This window comes from Ambystoma mexicanum, chromosome 7p (assembly GCF_040938575.1).
Source record: "Ambystoma mexicanum isolate Mex_15411 chromosome 7p, UKY_AmexF1_1, whole genome shotgun sequence".
In the NCBI taxonomy this organism is placed as follows: Eukaryota; Metazoa; Chordata; class Amphibia; order Caudata; family Ambystomatidae; genus Ambystoma; species Ambystoma mexicanum.
In genome coordinates, this window is record NC_090939.1 from 576,781,732 (window position 1) to 576,801,517 (window position 19,786).

General features: G+C 44.8%; 1 protein-coding gene across 1 annotated transcript in view; it reads left to right on the top strand.

Moving 5' to 3' along the window:
• VWA3B (von Willebrand factor A domain containing 3B) overlaps positions 1 to 19,786 on the top strand; it is a 2,300,294-nt gene that overhangs the window by 1,653,080 nt on the left and 627,428 nt on the right. The window contains exon 20 of the mRNA XM_069636259.1: positions 10,758 to 10,878. Within this exon, the coding sequence (XP_069492360.1) occupies positions 10,758 to 10,878 (121 nt within the window). The remainder of the gene's footprint in view (positions 1 to 10,757; positions 10,879 to 19,786) is intronic.

Sequence of the window (19,786 nt, forward strand, 5' to 3'; positions counted from 1 at the left end):
GACTTGTGGAGAGCAGCAACTTCGCTGCAGCTGCAGTCCTTAGGATCAGCGTGACGCATGTTGGGGCATCAGCAATGTGGTGGAGGTGCGGCAACACGCTAATGAATCCTGTGAATTGGTGAAGTTGTTAGGTACAAGTAGCATTTGTAGTAAATCACTACATTTATGTGTCATATGAGGTGCTGTTATTCAAATTAACAAATGTAGTGTTGGAGTTTTATATGGAGGAAGAGAACTTTCATAGTCTTACCTGATCTGCGGGTTTAATGTGAATACATTAGGCCTTCTGAAATACGCGTTCTCCCGCAACCGTAAACATGTTTGAATGTAGAGCTCATGGGAAGGAAGTGGTAAGGAAAGGGTTCGTGGATTGGGATGCTCTCTGTCACTCTGCTATATTGCTATCTTGGTATTCCGATTCTCTGGACTGGAGCTCAGGTTCTTGGATTTGTAAGTCCTTCATAGTCAATGTCCTACCTGGTGTCTGTATGTAAACCCCTTAACACTTTAAAATATCAGGCTATGGCAGAGCTCACATGAACTGCAGGACGGGGAAAGAGCTACGGACCATGGTTCTGCTCCTCAGGTGCACTGTTAGCAGAACGCACATGACTATGGAAGATAGAACAGGAGACAGCTCCTGTGTCTATCCAAGACCTCTCATGCCATCATTTATTTATTTATTTATTTATTTAATGGTCACTTGTTAGGCACTTGCACAATTAGTAAAACTGTGTCAAAGCGCCCACAGGACAGACAGGATGGGGACAGGGGTAGGTAAATAATGAATTACAGCAATGATAAATAATTAAATTAAAAGTACAAACAAATAATGAGAACAAGAGAAGGGGAGACAAACCTACTATGCCTTGTGAGTGTTCAGAATGTGCACATGCAGAGGGGAGGGTTGAGGGATAGGGGCTTTAATGCTCATGGAGAAGTGCTCATGGTAAGTGCTAAGAGGAGAAGAACGTAAGTGCAACCACCCATGGGTAGGGTGAGCCCAAGTAAGTGCAGCAGCATGACAGCAACTTGGATGAAAGATGCAGGGGATCAAGGCCCCAAGGACACATAAGGGCCCTGCACACCAGTCACGCTGCTGTAAAATTAGCAGGGAAGAAAGGAGGAGAAGGAAGCGGTAAAGAGAAATGTCTTGAGGCTTTTTTTCGGTGAAAACTGGGGTGAGTGCTTTCTCAGTGAGACCCTGCAGGGGTGGCTCTAGTTTATGCTGTGGGCGGGCTGCCAGTGGCTGCTGCTCCTTATTCCGGTATCCCACTGCTTCCTCTTCTCGAATGGCTCGGGCTCGGATGGGTAGCGCCAACAGTAGTAGCAGGAGGAGGAACATGGGTAGCGATCGACGGCTAAGCATTCTCTCAAGCGGGGAAGGAGGCTGCAAGACAGAATCGGACTTCCCAGGAGGACTGCTAGGTATCCCGCAGAAGGCGTGTTCTTGCCAGAGGAGCCGATTCCTCCCTGATATCAGTTATGCCAACGTCATGCTAAAACCGATCCTTCAGAGATGTCACCAGCACCTTAAGGCAGAAATGTGTGGCATCATAGAAGAAGCTGACCGGCGTCAGCAGACGCCAACTTTCCCTCCGGCAGCCAAATCCTCCCAACTAGTCAATTGAACCCACCGACTTGCGGGGGCGGGGGTCAGAAAGTGTCCATTATCCCGCTGCAGCTTAGTCTGACTCTGAATGGTTGAGAAGAACTGACATTACTTTCACGTCAGGACTTAATTTTCAAAGATTCATGTTGAGTGTAAACGCAGTAGCCAGTCCCACACAGGGCGTTTGCAGTTAGTATTCCAGCGGCTCAGCAACCATGGACACGAAAAGAGGACGACAAATACTGCTCATGTCAAGTCATAAGCAGTTATCCAATACAACTTAATTTAAAGAACACATCAGTGTGAAGGTCTTTATAACAACAACAAAAGTTGGTAAATCGGCATAAAACCTTTGGTGTGACACAAAATACCACAGTGGCGATGTCAGGTGGGATGCTGGATGTACCAGATAATGAAGAAAGGAAAGAGCAAGCTGAAGCCTTTTAAGGTCAGAGAGCAGATACAAAACAACCAAACTTCCTCCTTTTATGTAAATGCCAGGAGCACAAACAATAACTCGGCCCCATTAGGAAGAACACAAAACACACATCAAAGCACTGGAGTCGGACAAAGAACTGGTGGGCATGAAATCAGCCCCCTTGAGGAATACCCTAGAAACAGAAGGCTAGAGGGTATTTAGCATTCAAACCGCCGAAAAGAGCCTAGACAGTTTGCACATCGACGATAGATATGAGAAGCTATGTAAAGAGCAACAAAAAGGATAAAAGAAAGTCAAAGAATACATTTTGAAACACAGATTGAAGTTCTATAACACGAGGCAAAGCACAAATGACACCATTTGCGAGTACTTAACGAGTACTTAATGAATCTACGAGAGGTGTCAATTTCATGCTGATTTGGTGCCAGTGCAGATGAAGGGCTCAGAGACACACTATTAGACTCAGAGAACACTCACATACAAGAGGAGGAGGTACAAAGCAAAGATCCCCACCTGGAAGAAACCATGGCAATAGCAAGCAACACTGAGGAGAGAGTAAGACATGCTACGGCTGAAAATACATAAAACATGAACCAGATCTAGGAGAAACAAATGCAATAACTCAAAATTCTGCAGAGCGAAAGAATGCCTGGCACAATCAAGGGAGACAAACCAACAGACAAGACAAAGAGTTTAAAAAAAATGTTTTTATTGTGATTGGTTTTGGATTCAAACCTTACACAAAAGTGACATGCCATACATGTATACAAGATGACTTAAATACTCTACTATGCGATCTTACAATTACAAAATATAAAAACTATTTGAATTACAGTATTACATAATCACAAAATGGACATCAAAATGAGTACTATCCTTTAAAATTTCAGATCCAATACACTATTGAGAGACTTTATAAATCGAGTTAATGGTAGAATTAATTAAATATTCTCTCCCTACATAAGAGGCTCATAAACGTTCACCTACATGAGTAAAGACAGGATCAATAAACCTTTAGCAGCCAAACCATGCCTTGGGCCAGTACATTTCGGTGTTGGGACTTAGTCCAGTTTAAATCTCATGCATAATCTTTTTAGCTCTCTACAAAGGAAAAGCATCAAGTATTTAGGAATGGCTCCACACTTGTGTATAAAGACAGCTTATTCAGAATATAGAGAATCATTTTACATTTGTCCAATAGATAGACTCCAATCCCACAGTTAAAGCTTATTATTTACTTGGACAGGGTTATATAATAGTTCCCAAGCATCAGAACTAATCTCCCTTAGTAAGTATTCCAGGGATATGGCAAACTCCTCTATTGAAAGAACCGATTTTCCCTGTAAAACAGCATTTAGATCCTCAAAAAAAGAATTTGCTGAAGGACAGACATACTTTGTGTACAGGGAAAGTGTCTTCCACGATACTAAAGTATTTAGAGATACCAAACCCAGTTCATGCCTTAGTAAACAATTAGGAACGCATAGCACAATGCCTCATTTTTTTTCTCCATAAAATGCCTTCAAGTGTATTGAGAAACCCTTCCAAGTCATGCAACATAATATCAATGTCATAAATCACAGAAGGGACAATTTTTCCAGAATAACATTTTAACAATGGAAGAAGTGAAAATGTACATAAATGCTGATGAACACGTTTAAATTGAGTCTGCAGAGGTTTAATCTTATCTCTTAACCTCTCTTCTACTAATTTGCTACTAAGACAGATAGAAATTGGAAACCTAACTAGATCAGGGGTGTCAACTCTTTCCAGCCTTATGTCACCCACTGACCAAGGGCAAGTTTTAGGAGCACTATAAAAAGATTTATGATCTTTAAGTTCTTTCATTTTTAAGTTATTAAGCTCTGAATATTGGGAAAAGAGTTTCAATTTTCTCTGCAGGCCAATAGGCTATATTGATTCCTATTTCACTGGAAGGCAACTGGACCTCCCCCATAGGTTATCTAAATAAGCTACATATAGGTTTAAGAGCTTCGGGGCAAAGAATACAACCATGTTGCAGGCCAATGAAAGTTTCAGTAGGATGTGACAAGGAACCTTCTCTGTTAAGTATTTTTTTAATTTTTTATTTTTTATTTGTTATAGTTGTTAAATCAACTTTTCAAATAATACTTTTGTAAAACATGATTACAAATAAATACATGCTTATTAAAATCAGTGCTATACAATTCATATTTGTTCTTTGCTTAATCCAACATAGGTGACTTAATTCATTCAGAACTCCGTTCATTTAAACATCCTGTGTATGGTAATATCAAGTCCAGAAATTGTACAATCGCGATCTGTATTGAGATTCTTGGGTTCGAGAATAAGTACCATATTTGATCCTGGTTTAAAAATTTTTGCACAATTAGTTTTTTTCCCAAAACATTTCTCTCTCTTAACACTTAATGCCATACATTCCACCATAATATGTTGTAGTGTTTCTCTTTGGGCAATATTCAAACAGAACCGGCAGTAATTCTGTTCTTTGGGAATTAATTGCCTTCTCTGTTGAGTATTATTCTGACTGTTGTATTTTCATAGCGTAACATAATCAATCTCAACAGTCCTTCCTGAAGCCCCCATTTCTTACACTTTGGCCAGTGTCTTTCCCTAATAATACTTTCAAAAGCACAAGTTATATCCATGCTATATACATATTTGTGTTTGTATTCTGATGAGAAAGAGCATGGAGATGATTTAGCAGCGTTCCGTTGAGCAACATACCCTGTCTCTTTTGAAATCCTATGTGACAGTTCTGGATCAACCTAAATTTCTTCACCCAATAATCCAGTTCCATGAGCAAGAGAGGCGCAAAAAGCTTTCTAGAGGCATCAAGAATCTCAATTGGTCTGTAATTTCCAGGAAAACGTCTGACACCCTTCTTATATATGGGAATAATATATGAAAGGTGCCAACTTGGAGGAAGAATGTCTCTGGAAATAACATCTCTGAATAAGATGTTCAGAATATTACCCCATAGCTCAGGGTTGGATTTAAGAGTACAGGGAGCTAAATTGTCTGTCCACGGAGCCCTCGTGGCCTTCATCTTACTTCGAGAAGCGGCCTACCCATTTTGAAAGTTTGCATGTAAAGACCTGCTTTTGTTGCAATGGGTTATCGATAGCTGGGTAGATAGTTTTAAAGTAGGATGCCCACATACCCTCATCAATGTAACTAATGAGTGAAGTAGTGTTCAAAGCACGTGTGTCATTAGTGATTTCCCAAAGAGAGGAAGTTATCTTCCCCTTCAGGGTTAGCAGAATTTCTGACTATCTGCTAGGGCCATTGAATTTTTCATGTCCTTACATATATTTCTATGCTTCTGTCGAATTAATTTCCTACCCTACAAGAAATCTGCACTATCCATATTAAGTTTATCCTTCAGTAAACGTCACAACCTAACTCTTTTTTCTCTTTTGGCCTCTGCTATTTGCACATTAGAAACATGTTGTACCATTTTAGTTTTCACACACTGACCTTTCCTCAAGTTTCTCAACGACATTTATATATAGCCCTGTTGTAATTGGAAACATTGAACATCCATTGTAAACAATCATCAGTATGATAGGTAACCACAGTCTTAAAATGGAGAATGAACCTCTTCATTGTTATCAAATTCCAGTGTACACTGAGACCTCCTTTACATGGCGTCATAGGCAATGTAAAGAGGTCCCAGTCGAGGCCCTTAATCTTACTTTCGATTGAGCTTAATAGACAAGGGAGTACTAATGTTATGAATACCAGGAGAGAGGAAAACATCAATCCAAGAGTGAAAATTACCTCCATGCCAAGATACAGGGCCTCATTATAAGGCTGGTGCTCCCGTAATGAAGGGGGCCAGTACGGGACCGGCCCCCTTAATTCCGGGAGCGCTGATTACGAGCTTCCCATTGCGGGACCTGGATCGCACGCCTGGTAAAACCAGGCGTGCTTTCCGGGTCCCGCGAGGGGAAGAGGGAGGCAATAATGGGACAGATGTAATCTGCCCGTTATTACCTCCCTCCCCATTCCCATTGAGCCCATGGGGATGGGTTCCTGCAAGGAGGAATTACCGGGTCCTCTTATGTCAGAGTAACCTGGTAACTCCCCATTGCAGGAACCCGGTAATGGAGCCCGGAACGGAGGCAGCCATGGAGCTAGCAGCTCCATGGCTACCTCCATTCTCGTAATGAGGCCCACAATCTTTGCACCAGCTAAACCCTTAGATGCCATTAAAAGCTCCAATCGCCAGTTAGACATGACATAAGCCCAGGTTGCACCTCTCCTTCTACTTCTACTTACCGATTTTAAGGGTGGCTGAGGATCCTCCCAGTTAGTTTCTGCACACTCAGATTAAAATCTCCCACAATAACAATGTAATTAAGGTGCCCATCAACAAACCTCTTTTCTAGTAACTCTCTCAGATCATTTAAAATAAAATCAATGCATGTCCTTGATGGATTCCAATAAACATTGACTAATAACAATTCCAGGATACCCTCTTCATAGTTTGTCTGTATATGTACGGCCGGTAAGTCGTCATTGGGAGTATCAATAACAGAGTAAGAAAATCCCAGTGTGAGATCTATCGCAATTAAAGAAAACACCACTAGGACGACCCTTCAGCCCCCTTATAGAAAACTTAGGGTACCGCGTTATAACCATCAATGCGTGGCGTATTTCTTTCACATAGGCTTCTGTAATAAAATAATGTCTGTATCCCCAAAAAACAGAAGCTATAGAGAGAGAACCACTTTGTACAAGGTTCCTATGGCCGCAACAGTTCCAGGAAAACATTTTTAAGTGATTAAAGCTAAAGTCGGTTTAGCGCTGTCTGTCTACTATCTCTATACAGTGTAGACGCAAGCCAAGACAAATCTTCCACATTGTCTGCAGTTGGTTGTCTTTCCTTTTCATTACCTATGATCATTCTAGATGCATGTTTAATAGTTAAAGATGGAAAGGAGATTTTATGATCCCTTGACTCATCTACTTTGGCCTTGACAAATTTGTCCTGTTGGTCTTGATCCCATAGATTATGCAAGTCGATGCCCATTGTTCAGAAGTGGTCCAATTGTTCCCACACAAATCCTTCCAAAAGAGGAGAAAAAAAGTGCACCACCACTCTTTCAACTCCTTCTGTCTGAAAAAGATGTACACATGTGAAATATAGTAGACCTGTTTAAAACTAACCAGTCTTTTATTTGTAGTATATTTTCAAAACCAATTACTTTGCCTTGAACTTTTCACTGAGACTTCCCAAATTGACAACCAGAATGCCACCCAAATTTACAGGCCGAGTAGACATTGGAACAGAGTCGGAATGTACACATTCCATAGACGTTCCCTCATCTTCCAATGATTGCAGGGTTGCTGGCAGACTATTCAAAGCAGGCGCGGAGAGCTCCAATGTATTATTCTCAGATTACCTGGTCAGGATTTCGACTGAGGGGACCACCTCAGACGCCATGGATTGTTTCTCGACAGGAAACATGTTATGATTTTTTTTTCCTGCTCACGTTTTTGCCATTCTTCCTCTTTTGTTTATTGTTTTTTTAGAGGGATGGAATAGAGTCCTGAGCCACAGGCTCAGTTAGGGCTGTAGGTGGCACATTTAAGACAATCACCTCATTTGGTAAGGATAAAGTATGCAGAAACCTTCTAGAAGGTCGGTTCTTATTCAAATTAATATTTGTTTAGTCTTTCCACAGGATCCATTGTGCGATAATGGCCATTGAATGAGCTTTCAAAATCGCCAGTTAGGTGATTTGGGCTGTTCAGTAACTACACCCCAAGTAATGTGTTTTTCCGCGTATCTCCAGTGAGGGAGAGAGGCTATGTCGACTCGTGATTAATGGGAATTAAGGTCCCGGATGGAGTATTTGTCAAGGAATGAGAATTAGAAATACTTCTTAGATTGTAGTTAGGTCCCTTATGTGCGGTCATTAGCATTTTAGAGCTTCACACAACAGAAACCAAAGATACTCACACAGCCTTCTCCATCTGCAGACTCCAGACATCACTCGCTAACACTCTCCTCAGTAATGTGCTTGCGCTATGCACGGCACCCTGGTCCTATATAGGCAAGGTGAGTCAAGCCCAGAAACAGCAAACATGGTAGAATTGAGCTACAGCCAAGCCGATGCCTCACTGCAGACTGCACTCGCTGTAACTCTCCTCTGTGATGCGCTTGCGCCCTACCACAGCTTCCTGGTCTTATATAGGCAAGGTAAGTCAAGCCCAGAAACAGCAAACATGGTAGAATTCAGCTATAGCCAAGTTGATACCTCACTGCAGACTGCAGTCGCCAGCACTCTCCTCAGCGGCACACAATTGTTATCACTGTAGACGCATCCTACACACAGCCAGCAATGCACGTTTTCCAGCAAAAGATGCTAAAATGCACAAAATACTTAAAGCATGGACCTTTTTCTGAAGTTGGCAAGATCGGAACTGTCCACGTGATTACCCAGTGAGAGAGCAGCCCCAGAAGATTGAACTCACCAAAGAAACATAGAGGATGCATCCTGAGTATTAACAACAACAAAAGAATTTAGAAGAGGCCGATGTCCATTAGCGAAATACATATGGGAAAAGTAAGCGCGTTCATGTTGCTGACTCTGGTTCTGACTACACCATCATACCAAAGCTTACCCACAGGAAATGTTGGCCAGACAAAGATTATCCCGTACACAAGACGACAAAAAAGTCTGTTCGTGTAAGCCCAGATCACGCTATTGGGATATGTAAAGTTAAGTGCACAATAACGTTCAGGAACAGGTGGATGCGAGGCAGAGTCTACAAAGCAAAACAGGTCAACCAAGTTCTAGAAAGACTCAATGAATCCAGGTTGGAAATGAAAAATAGAAACAATTCAAGCAGAGCCATTCTACTACTTTTCAAAAAGTATTATTGAGGACAAAGTTAATAATCCTCAATGTTTCCAAATTTGAAGGCCACTTTGACAGCCAAATAATTTTGGGACGCATATAAACCTCAGCGTGTCACCCTTCTATGATTTCCTGTCCCAATAACCTGGGAATCAACATGCAGTTTTCGCTTTTGGACATTGCAACCGATGATGAAAGACTTTTGAGGTACGAGCAAATGCTGTACACAGGTATAATTTTATATCTCAAATCGACATGGATTCTGTAGTTGCAACCATTATCTGGAAGCACTTTTTAAGTATCAGCCTTTATTCACAGGTCTGTATAGATTAGACCATTCTTGTCAGCAGCCTCCAGCCCATTAGGTATCTATTTCAAATGACTGTTTCATTTGGACAAGCTGATTATGTTAAATATAAAAACCAAGTATTGCTTTTGTTAATACATTTGGAGATCCCATATTAAAGAAACCCATTTACTGTGTTGTTGATTAGATGCAAGCCCATTATGGGGACTAAGAAGATATTCTATAGGACATCATATTAATCTAGGACTCTGAGCAAGACTGTGTAGACTAAATACCTCTCAGATGACATATGTCCTGTTGGTCATAGGAAAGGTCATGCAAACTCACAGCAGTTTTATAAGTGAACAAAGTAATTGCAAACAATTGGAAAGTTAAATTATGAATCCTTAAGACAATTTATTGTAATGGAGCAGAATCAGTTCACAGTATTATATCTTGTGTTGCATGTCTTTTGTATGAATGTGATATGGATGTGATAATAAAAAGACAGACATTGGGCCTCATTACAACTCTGGCGGTAGCCGTGCCGTTAACGGCACGGCCCCCGCCGGAGTCGCATTTTTTCCGGCACCCGCGAATAGGCAAGGCCCGGGTCATGCCAAGCTCGGCCGACCGGGTAATTGCCCATTTGTGGGTGCCAGAATCAAGGGCGTCCCGATCCCCATTCTGCCCCATAGGGCTGAATGGGGATGGGGACGTCGGATGCACCGGCACATTCAGAGTTGTGCCGGTGCATCCGACGTGCTCTGCTCGCGGGTGCCGTTACACCGCCAGGAAAAACCTGGTGGTGAAACGGCACCCGTGAGCAGAGCACGCAGTATGGCGGTCCGGGAGCTACGATACCGGCATGCTTACCGTACCGTAGTTCCCGGACCGCCATGGTTGTAATGAGGCCCATTGTTTATTTTTCTCTTTCCAACCACCTAGCCTGTCATTGTTTTCAAAGAATTTTTATTTATATCAAATAGTATGTATATTCTTTAAAAACATCGGTTGTGTACATTCTTTGTTGACAAATGTAACCTTTGAATGAAACGTCTGTGGAAATTATCACACCTGGAACCCTTTTGTTGTAGAAAACAGCAAGCCACAGTTTGCAGAGTTATACATAGCAGGCAGTGCCCAATTATGGTGTAGCATTAACATCCTTGCTGCCTGTGGGCTCCTGGCTCTGCCATCCTGTGCTATCCTGGTGCTTGCAAGCCACCATCACTGACAATGTTGAAACAGAGACACCGACCATGCAAAGGAAATACATTTCCATGCATGCACCATTTTGAAAAGTTAGCAAAGCAGGTCTTAGGGGCATCCCCAAATGTTGCAAGCCTGAGGAGGCTAATATTTGTACCAGAGCAGTTATTGAAATATTTCTGTTGCAAAATAACCAGAGTGTGTGGTTTTGGGATTGGGTGCTATGTGTTATCATATATTATTCTGATACTATACCGGCAACATGTTTTGCTTTGTTATTGTACAACTGATGTTTTTATTTGATTGCTGTTTCTTTCCGTTTACCTTTTATAGAGCATACCGGACGAACACATGGAAGTGAAGCCGAAGGACAAGGAAAGAAAGAAAGTTCTGGATACTCTAAAGGGTCAAAGGGTCATTGCAAGGTCTGAGTTTGATGGATTTTACTATCCAGGTAACTTATTTGTTTTTGTCCCATAATCCATTATTTGTAAATGTCTGTGTTATGGTTAAGGTTGGCTGTGGGACACGCATGGCGCAGCACACAAACACAGAGATCTTCATGAACACGTCTTCTTTATTATCCACATCCAAAACGACTGCCCCTTTCCCCGCCCCCTCCCGCATCACTTACCCTCCCTACGTCAGTTCCCCTTCCAACTCCCGCCTGCCGTTCCCAAGGCGACATCAACATGACACCCCCCGCCCCCATTTTAAACAGTTACCAGACTCTTCACAACGGGTGACGGTCTGGAGGACCCATTAGTCCATTTCCTCGATCCATCAGCAAGGTTTGTTCCGGGCTCTATGTGCGCGTGCCTGACAACTTGCAGGGGACTGTCCATTCCCCTCATTCTCTTTCACCACGTCCTGATCCGACTCTTCAGAATCCCACTGATCCCCTTGGCATGGGTCATCCGATTCATAGTCCAAGTGAGCTTACACCCTCCCACTCAGGCGCCTGTTTCCCATATGTGGAAGTTCCTTGAAGTGGGAGGAGTTCCGCGTGACTGACCCTTCTGACCATTGGGCAGTTATCATGGAACCCTTCTTATGTGTGACGCGTGGGGGTTCACTTCGAAACGGCGATGTTTGTTTGTGTGTCATGGGCTGCCTGACGACCACAACATCCACTACCTCTATCTGTGGCATTTGTGCCAGACGGCGAGTGTCTGCATACTCTTTCATGTGGGCCTTTGCGGCCTCATCCCTCTCCCTCACCTCCAGATCTAGGGCAGGAGTTGGGCTAATCTCACCGGCTTGGGGAATTCGCGTTTGTGTATTTCGTCCACATATTAGTTCAGCCGGGGTCTTCCCTGTGGTGCTGTGGGGTGTCCCCCGGTAATCTCTCATGAGTTGATTTAGCACTTGTTTGTATGGCTGTCCCGTCAACCTGGCAATCTGTAGGGCTCTCTTAAGATTCACCATGAAGCTCTCGATCATCCCGTTGGCTTGGGGCCAGAGGGGGGGTAATCTTCCGATGGTGAAAACCCAAGTATTCGGTGAACTGGGCAAACTGCTGCCCACAGAATGGGGGTCCATTATCCGTCTTGAGCACCTTCGCCGCTCCATATGGTGAGAAGATGTGGTCCAGAGCGGGGATGACATGGTGAGTTGCCGTCGAGGATATTAGCTGAACATCGGGATACCAGGAATATTTGTCCATCACGGCTAAGACGTATCTTCCTCCCTCGATGGGTCTGAAGAAATCAGCTGTGACCGCGTCCCATATTCCCTGTGGAAGCTCGGACATGACCAACGGTTCCGGGTGACGATTTGGAGTGATGAGACAGCACGTGGGACACACTTTCAGTGCCGCCTCCACCATGGTATCCATATGGGGAAACCACACTTTCTGGTGGAGCATGCGCTTGGTTGATACCATGCCCCGATGGTTCTCATGGGCCAGCTCAATGACTTTTGCTCTCATGGCTGCTGGTATTACTAATTTGCAATCCTTCAGCAGCAGATGATCCTCAGATAATGCTAGCTCATCTTTCACCTCTATCAGGTGCTCCACATCCTCTCTTACTTCGTTCCCTGCGTCTTTCCCTCTTTCCTTTCCCCTTCACCACAGTCCAGACTCAAGTCCCTCACATATGATGCGACATCAGTCTCTCTCGCTAGTATCTCAATATTTACTCCCTCCGGGGTGGTCTGGTGAATGAGATACCTGAGGTATCTGTTGGTCACTGAGGGTTTCGGTGCGCACCCCTCCTGTGGTCTCCTGGATAGAAAATCTGCAGGGTTGTCCCGTTTTCCTGGCCAGTGTATGGTTTCAAATGCATAGTCTTGTAGTCTCAGACCCCACCGGGCGATGCAATGTGGTATCTTGGCCTCGGGGTTTCCGTATAGGAATAGTAGGGCCTGGTGGTCCATGATGACTCGAAACAGCTTCCCTTACAGGAATAAATGAAAATGTTTGCACGCCCACACAACGGCGAGACTCTCTTTCTCTGCTTGAGAGTATGCCTGTTCAGTGGTGGACAGACTCCTGCTAGCATAGGCCACTATGTTTTTGAGACGGATCCTTTGGGTCTACTTGTGCAAGAATGGCTCCCAGACCTACAGGGCTGGCATCCACTGTTAGTTCAGTCTTCCTGCTGGGGTCGTAGTACGCCATGTTTTCTGCTTTCGCGACCCTTTCTCTTATGATTTTGAACGCCTTCTGGCAATCATCGGACCATTTGAAGGTCACGTCTTGGTGTGTTAGGCGTCTCAGCGGCTCGCTGACGGATGCAAAGTCCTGGATGTATCGATTGCAATAGCTGGCTAGGCCCAAGAAGGAACAAAGTTCTGACACGTTGGCCGGGGCTGAGGTTTCATTTAGCGCTGCTACCTTATAGGTGTCTGGAGTCATTCCTGATTCCGAGAATACATGTCCAAGGAACTTTATTGTGCTTTTGTGAAATTCACACTTGTCTCGGTTGAAGGTGAGGTAGGCATCGTTCACGGCTTTGCAGACTTTCATCAGGGTTTCATCATGCTTGTTTACATCAGTGCTAAATACAAGTATGCCATCACTGTAGTTGAGACAGTTCGGGATGTGTTTGATGACATTATGTACCTCGGCCTGGAAGATTTCTGCAGCCGAGAGCACCCCAAAGCTCATTCTTTTGTACCTAAAGAGGCCAATGTGCATGACGAACGTTGTGATGTTCCCACTTTCAGGGCTTAATACCAACTAGTGACATCCTTTCTGTAGATCAAGTTGGAAAAGACGTACGCTCCATTCAGTAAGTGGATCATATCCGTGATGCGGGGCGCTGGGTGTCTCTCCCGCCTGATGGCTTGGTTTGGGCGCCGCATGTCCACACACAGTCTTATGGCCTCTGACCCCTTTTTGGGTACCGGAACTATTGGGGACACCCAAGTGGTGGGGCCCGTGGCATGTTCGATGATGTCCTGTTCCAGAAGTTTGTGGAGATCATCCTCCACTTTCTTCTGGATGTTGACTGGAATTCCTTTGTATGGTTGGGCCACTGGGCGTATTAAGTCGTCTATGTGGAGCTTGACTTGTTTTTTTTTAGTTTGCCGATTCCTTTGAATATCCGGGGATATAGGTTATTGACCATTTCAACCGGGTCGATGTATTTGTGGACCATTATGTGGTATAAGATGTGGATCAGCCCCATGTCGCCAGCCGCCTGGAAGCTTAGGACACAGCCACTGTCTGTCTCTGTGGTCAGAACATGTATCAGTATTTTCATTTCGTGTCCTTTCTAGCGACAGAGGCCACTAAATTGTCCTAGACACCTTAGGGGAGTCGTGGCCCCGTAGGCGTATATGTCGACGGTTGCTGGGTGTAGCTTGGGCTTTTGAGGTAAGTCGGCATATATGTTTTCACTTACCACGTTCACCGTGGCCCCCATGTCTATAAGAAACTCCGCCGGTCTCTCATTGATTTTGATGATGAGTGTGGGGCTATGTGCCCTTGCCGTGGGGTTTCCTAGGGCATACATGTAGGCCCTTTTCCTCTGGTCACTTCCTTACGAGCTGGGGTCAGAGTCAGTGGGGGATTGCTCCGCAAGATATCGCACGTGGCGTCTCGATCTGCGCTCCGGTTTTACACACATGACGAATCTCCTTCTTTCCTTTCTTTCTCGTTTCTGCCGGTCCTCCCCTGACTCTATCTCGGGGGGGATCTGGATTAGGCTGGGTAGGGAGGCTCTGGGTGCTTGGGGCTGGGATGATGTTTGATGGACCCATGCTCCGTGCTTTGGATCGGGATGGATTCTCTCTGGGCCGGTCTCTTCCCCGGGCCCTGAACAGTCTGCATACTGCTTTGAAGTGCCCTTCTTCACCACAGGAGGCACAGCATTGTCCTACTGCGGGGCACGTTCCGTCGTGTGGTTATTCGAACCCGCATTTGTAGCAGAAGAGCTCTTCGGCCTTTCTTTCCAGCTGGAGTCTATGTAGATTTTCTCCTGGGTTTGTGTTTCCAAAGCTCTCTACTTGGGAGTCAATGGCCCTCTCGACTCTTGCTAGCGCTAGTATCTCTTCCAGTGTGCATGACTTTTGAAATAGTTTCCTTCGGAATGTCTGTGATTCGCATCCCGATATGATTTGTGATCTCAGTGCCTCTGTGTTTGAGTAGTTGGCGAAGTCACAGTGTTTTAGCTTGGTGCACAGTCGCATTACATAGGTGTCCATTGTTTCCCCTTTCGCTTGTTTGGTGCTTTGGAATAAGTGCCTTTCATAATCCATGTTGTTGTGTGGATCGAACTACGCGGCTAGCGCGTCTTTGAGGTCTTGGATCGAGTCTATGGCGTCTGGGGGCATTTTATCGATGATATCACGTGTGGCGGACCCGACTGCCAGTTTCAGTAGGCAGATTTGCCTGGCATCGGCAATTGGCCCTGTGGCTCCCATGTAAAGATCAAAGTCTCTGATCCACTTGGTCCATCTGGGACCCATGTTGCTGGTGTCGATCACATCGAATGCACCTGGCATCTGGGCAGCCAAAGTGTCTGGCAGGTGATAAGGCACGGGGTCTGGTTCTTGTATGGCCGGACTGGGGGCCCATTTCCCTGAGCTTGTGCCCCTTGTCAGACATCCTGGCCCGACATTTCGACAATGTGGGGATCACTGGGCCTCAGGTGTGCTTTCTGGCTTCTCCTGGCTGCTTGCTACTCACTCACGCTCCCTGATGGCCGCCGCTATGGCACGAGCACCATCAGTTGTGGTTGACCCTGGGTGGAAGTCCTCTGCTCCTCTCTGCCTCCTTCGCAGGCCCTGGCTCTGCCTGTTGTGGGGTTTAGATGGCCGCCAAGAGTGGCACGAGCACCATCAGTGGGGTCACTATGCCTTGTGGGGAATGTCTCCAGCACTTACTGTGCTCTGGGGCTCCGCGTTCTGTGAGCATAGACACGTGTCAGATGGGGGCCTCCCCTCTCTGTGTGGCGCACGTGTAGTGCAGTTTGCTCCGTCACCGCCGCGGGCCAGGTACCGTATCAGCCTTGGTGTCTCTGACACGTGTGAGAAGGGAGCCTCTCCGCTCCGTGATTCCCTTGATGCTCACAGTGGCCCCTCCCTTCTTCCTGCGTTCACCGCCGCAGCCTGGGTTGCTTTTAATTTGGGCCGACAGCCAAGCGGGCCCGCCTCCTCGGGTGCTCTGCTCCTGCCCTCGTGTGGGTGCCGTACAGCCACTGGCGTGTTCCGTGTGGCTGGATGCACGGGCCATGAGGGTCTCTCATGAGAGCGGCCACGCTTCCCAAGCTGCCCTCCTCGTCGCCATTTTTATGGTTAAGGATGGCTGTGGGACGCGCGTGGTGCAGCACATAAACATGGACACGCAGATCTTCATGTACACATCTTCTTTATTATCCACATCCAAAATGACTGCCCCTTTCCCCGTCCCATCCCGCGTCACTTCCCCTCCCTACGTCAGTTCCCCTTCCAACTCCCGCCTCCCGTTCCCAAGGCGACATCAACATGACATCCTGATATATAGTTTCTTTCAGGTGAATAAATAAACATTAGCAAGGCCTATAGTTTTCTCTTTTGCATGGAGACTATGGCTGATTCATGGAATTTGTGCACCGAAAAAACAGGGATTTGTGGGCCATTCTGCCCACAAATCCCTGTTTAACAAATGGGGATTTGCGAGCAGAATGGCGCACAAATCCCTGTTTTTCGGCGCACAAATTCCATGAATCAGCCCCTTTGATTTTTTTTTTGCCCAGTAGTGCTGACAAAACGACAAAACCCAGTTATTGACATCATATGTAAGGTGCTGTATCCAAAATAAGAAACCTTACCAGGTAAAAGGAAATATACAGCTTTATTCAATATAAAGACTCGGCGCCCTGCACTCCATCCGCTGCCATCAGCCACCCGTTCCTCTCTGCCACCGCATTCACCCTTCTCATCAGATCCCCTTTACATTTCAATAATAAACATTCTCTTTCAAGCAGATGGATGCATTTGCTTTGCTCTACTTTCAACCCGCTAGCATCCAATCTCGACAACACCTCATTCAATCTCTCGTTGGGTTCCTCAGCACCTCTACCAAAAACAATTATCCTGATATACTAAAATCCCAGCTAAACCTTTCAAAACATGTGTCATGACTCTTTGAAACACCACTGCTGCGGAAGCCAGCCCAAAAGGCATCCGCTTGTATCTATATAAGCCAAAAGGCGTAATGAAAGCAGTAATGTCTCTGCAGTCTTCCGTGAGCGATATTTGGTGATATTCACTCCACAGGTCCAACGTAGTAAAAGTATCTGCTCCTCCAATACTATTCAGCATCTCTGAAATTATTGGCAATGGAAATATGTCTGTGATAATGTTTTTATTCATGTCCCTCAAGTCTATGCATATTCTTGGCTTACCATTTTTCTTTATGGCCACAACAATGGGACTCACCCATTGTGATGATTCGATCTTTTCAATTACCCCTTCACATTCAAGTCTTCAAAGTTCTTTTTCTACCTTGTCAGACAAAGCAAACGGTATCGGCCTTGCTTTAGTATGTGTTACTAGTATTGCTCCTCATTTTTGTTTTATTCTATGAACAACATTTTTTAACAATCCCAATTTTGTTTGAAAAACACCATCTGGGTTTGACTCTGTTTTCTTCTCTTGTTCGCTACTACTGTTTACAATTAGTATTTGTTCTTCCTCACACGGATCTAGTCTTATCCTTAATGCTGCTTGGTCTCTCCATCCTATTATATTTACTCCTTTCTCCGCCACATAAACCTTTATTTGAGCTTGTCGATCTTTGAATTGAATAATGCTATGGAACCAACCTATGATCTGTATCTTTGATCCTTCGAATCCACCTGGATTCCTTATGTCTGGCGACTTCAATTTGCACCTGAGACCTTCTGCGCCAAGTCTCTGCCAAGTCTTTCTTGTAATAATGGTCCAAGGTGAACAACTGTCGACTTTTACCTTCAACTTCCAGTTATCTATGATGACTTCACAACTTGGGCATTTAAATTCCCCTCCAGGTGGTTTATGAATTGCAAATACTCTTTCTTCAACAGATTAATCATCTTCCTCTTGTATGGCTGATACTCTCTTTTCCGTCTGCAAGTAATCGCAAAATCACCCTTCATTCCGCAATTTCCACATTTTTGCCCAATTGCAGGGCAATTTCTGGAGTAAGCTTAATGGCCTAGTCTGCCACAACTAAAACACCTATCACCTACTCTCGTTTGGGGAGGATTAGCCCTGGTTTCAGTCCTTGCCCACGACTTCCCTCTGGTGACATTTCCTCTCACCTCCTTATTTTCGAATCCTTTGCTCTTGTTGTTTCCGTTCGAGACAACTTCAAACCTTTCCCTGGTGCGTACTGTGTTAACAACACCTTGATCCTCTGTCTCTTGTGTATATTTGTTGCTGGATTGCAATATGTTCTGAGTTGCTTCTTGCTTCTTGCATTTCATCTCTTTTGAACACAATTGACTGTGTTCAATCCTTTTCGCAATGGCAATGGTCTCTAGTAGCGACGGGTTCCCTATCATCCACAATCTGTCTTGAATCAGAGAGTCCTCGGTATGAATTATAATCTGATCCCTAATGAGTTCATCTAGGGTTATTCCATGTCCAAAATGACAAGTGTGGGCCAATGACCTTAAAGCTGAGACATAATCTTCTATGCTTTCTTGCTCTTTTTGGATTCTAGTGTAAAAATTGTATCTATTGATTGCTACATTGGTCTCAGGCGCATAGTATTTGTCCAACTGTCTCAAAGCTTTATCATATTCATCGCCGTCCCCCGCTTCATCCACTGTTAATTCTGGAAGCTCTCTAAACTTCCTTTGACCTTCCAACCCTAGTGCATGGAGTAGCAAAAGTTTCTTCTTATGGGGTGTTAATCCCTCCTGTACCACTGTTTGGATGTAATTTATCTAGAATTCTTTCCATTCTGACCACACTACTGTGGGCTGACCTGGAGTTGGCAGAAAACTCGCTGGTGGCTGGACATTGATACCTTGCATGGCTATTGTTTTACTCCTTGCTCTCAGTAGTGTCCCTAAATAAATGATAGAACTTGACCCAAGTTGTGTTATGTTACCAAACAGCTTCTCTCAAACCTGACTGCATCAAGGTTAAACACATTTTTTTTTCTTTTGTACTGAGAGGAGGAAGAGGCGTCTCGAGCAAACTCCTGCCTGACTTTCTTGATTCTGGCAATATGGCGTCACGCAACGTGAGCATGTGACGTTCTCGTTCTTTGTCTCCTTACTCTAAAGAAAGCATCTAAAACGGCAGAGTCCTCTCCAAAAATGACTTTAAGCTTTCCTGGTTTCTGCCGTATGTGTCGGCCACCCCTTCAGTGCAACTGCAACCAAAATCCAATCGTTTCAGGCACAGCTTGAGCTGAAACGAAACTGCACGGACAAATGTTACGTTCGTCCGGAGCGTCTGCTCTCTCTTCTGATGTGGGTACCCGCGCCGGGTCAATCCTCGTCATCAAATGTGCTGTATCCAAAATAAGAAACCTCTCCAGGTAAAAGGAAAGATACAGCTTTATTCAGTATAAAGACCCCGCGCCCTGCACTCCATCCGCTGCCATCAGCCACCCATTCCTCTCTGCCACCGCATTCAACCTTCTCATCAGAACCCCTTTACATTTCAATAATAAACATTCTCTTTCATGCGGATGGATGCAGGACGCCGAATACACAAGTATGTCATTACAGAATGTATGAACACATAATAGATACGATACAACACAAGGCATTGAAATCGTATGCCAGCTGCCCACATCTTATAACAAGCACTGACATAAAATTCCACGAGAATCAATCATGCTCTTAGTATTGCCTTAGTAAATACCAGGTAGTTACGTGAAATACCAAGTGCCGCCTTCTAATACCCAGGTGCAAACAACATATGGCCAGGAT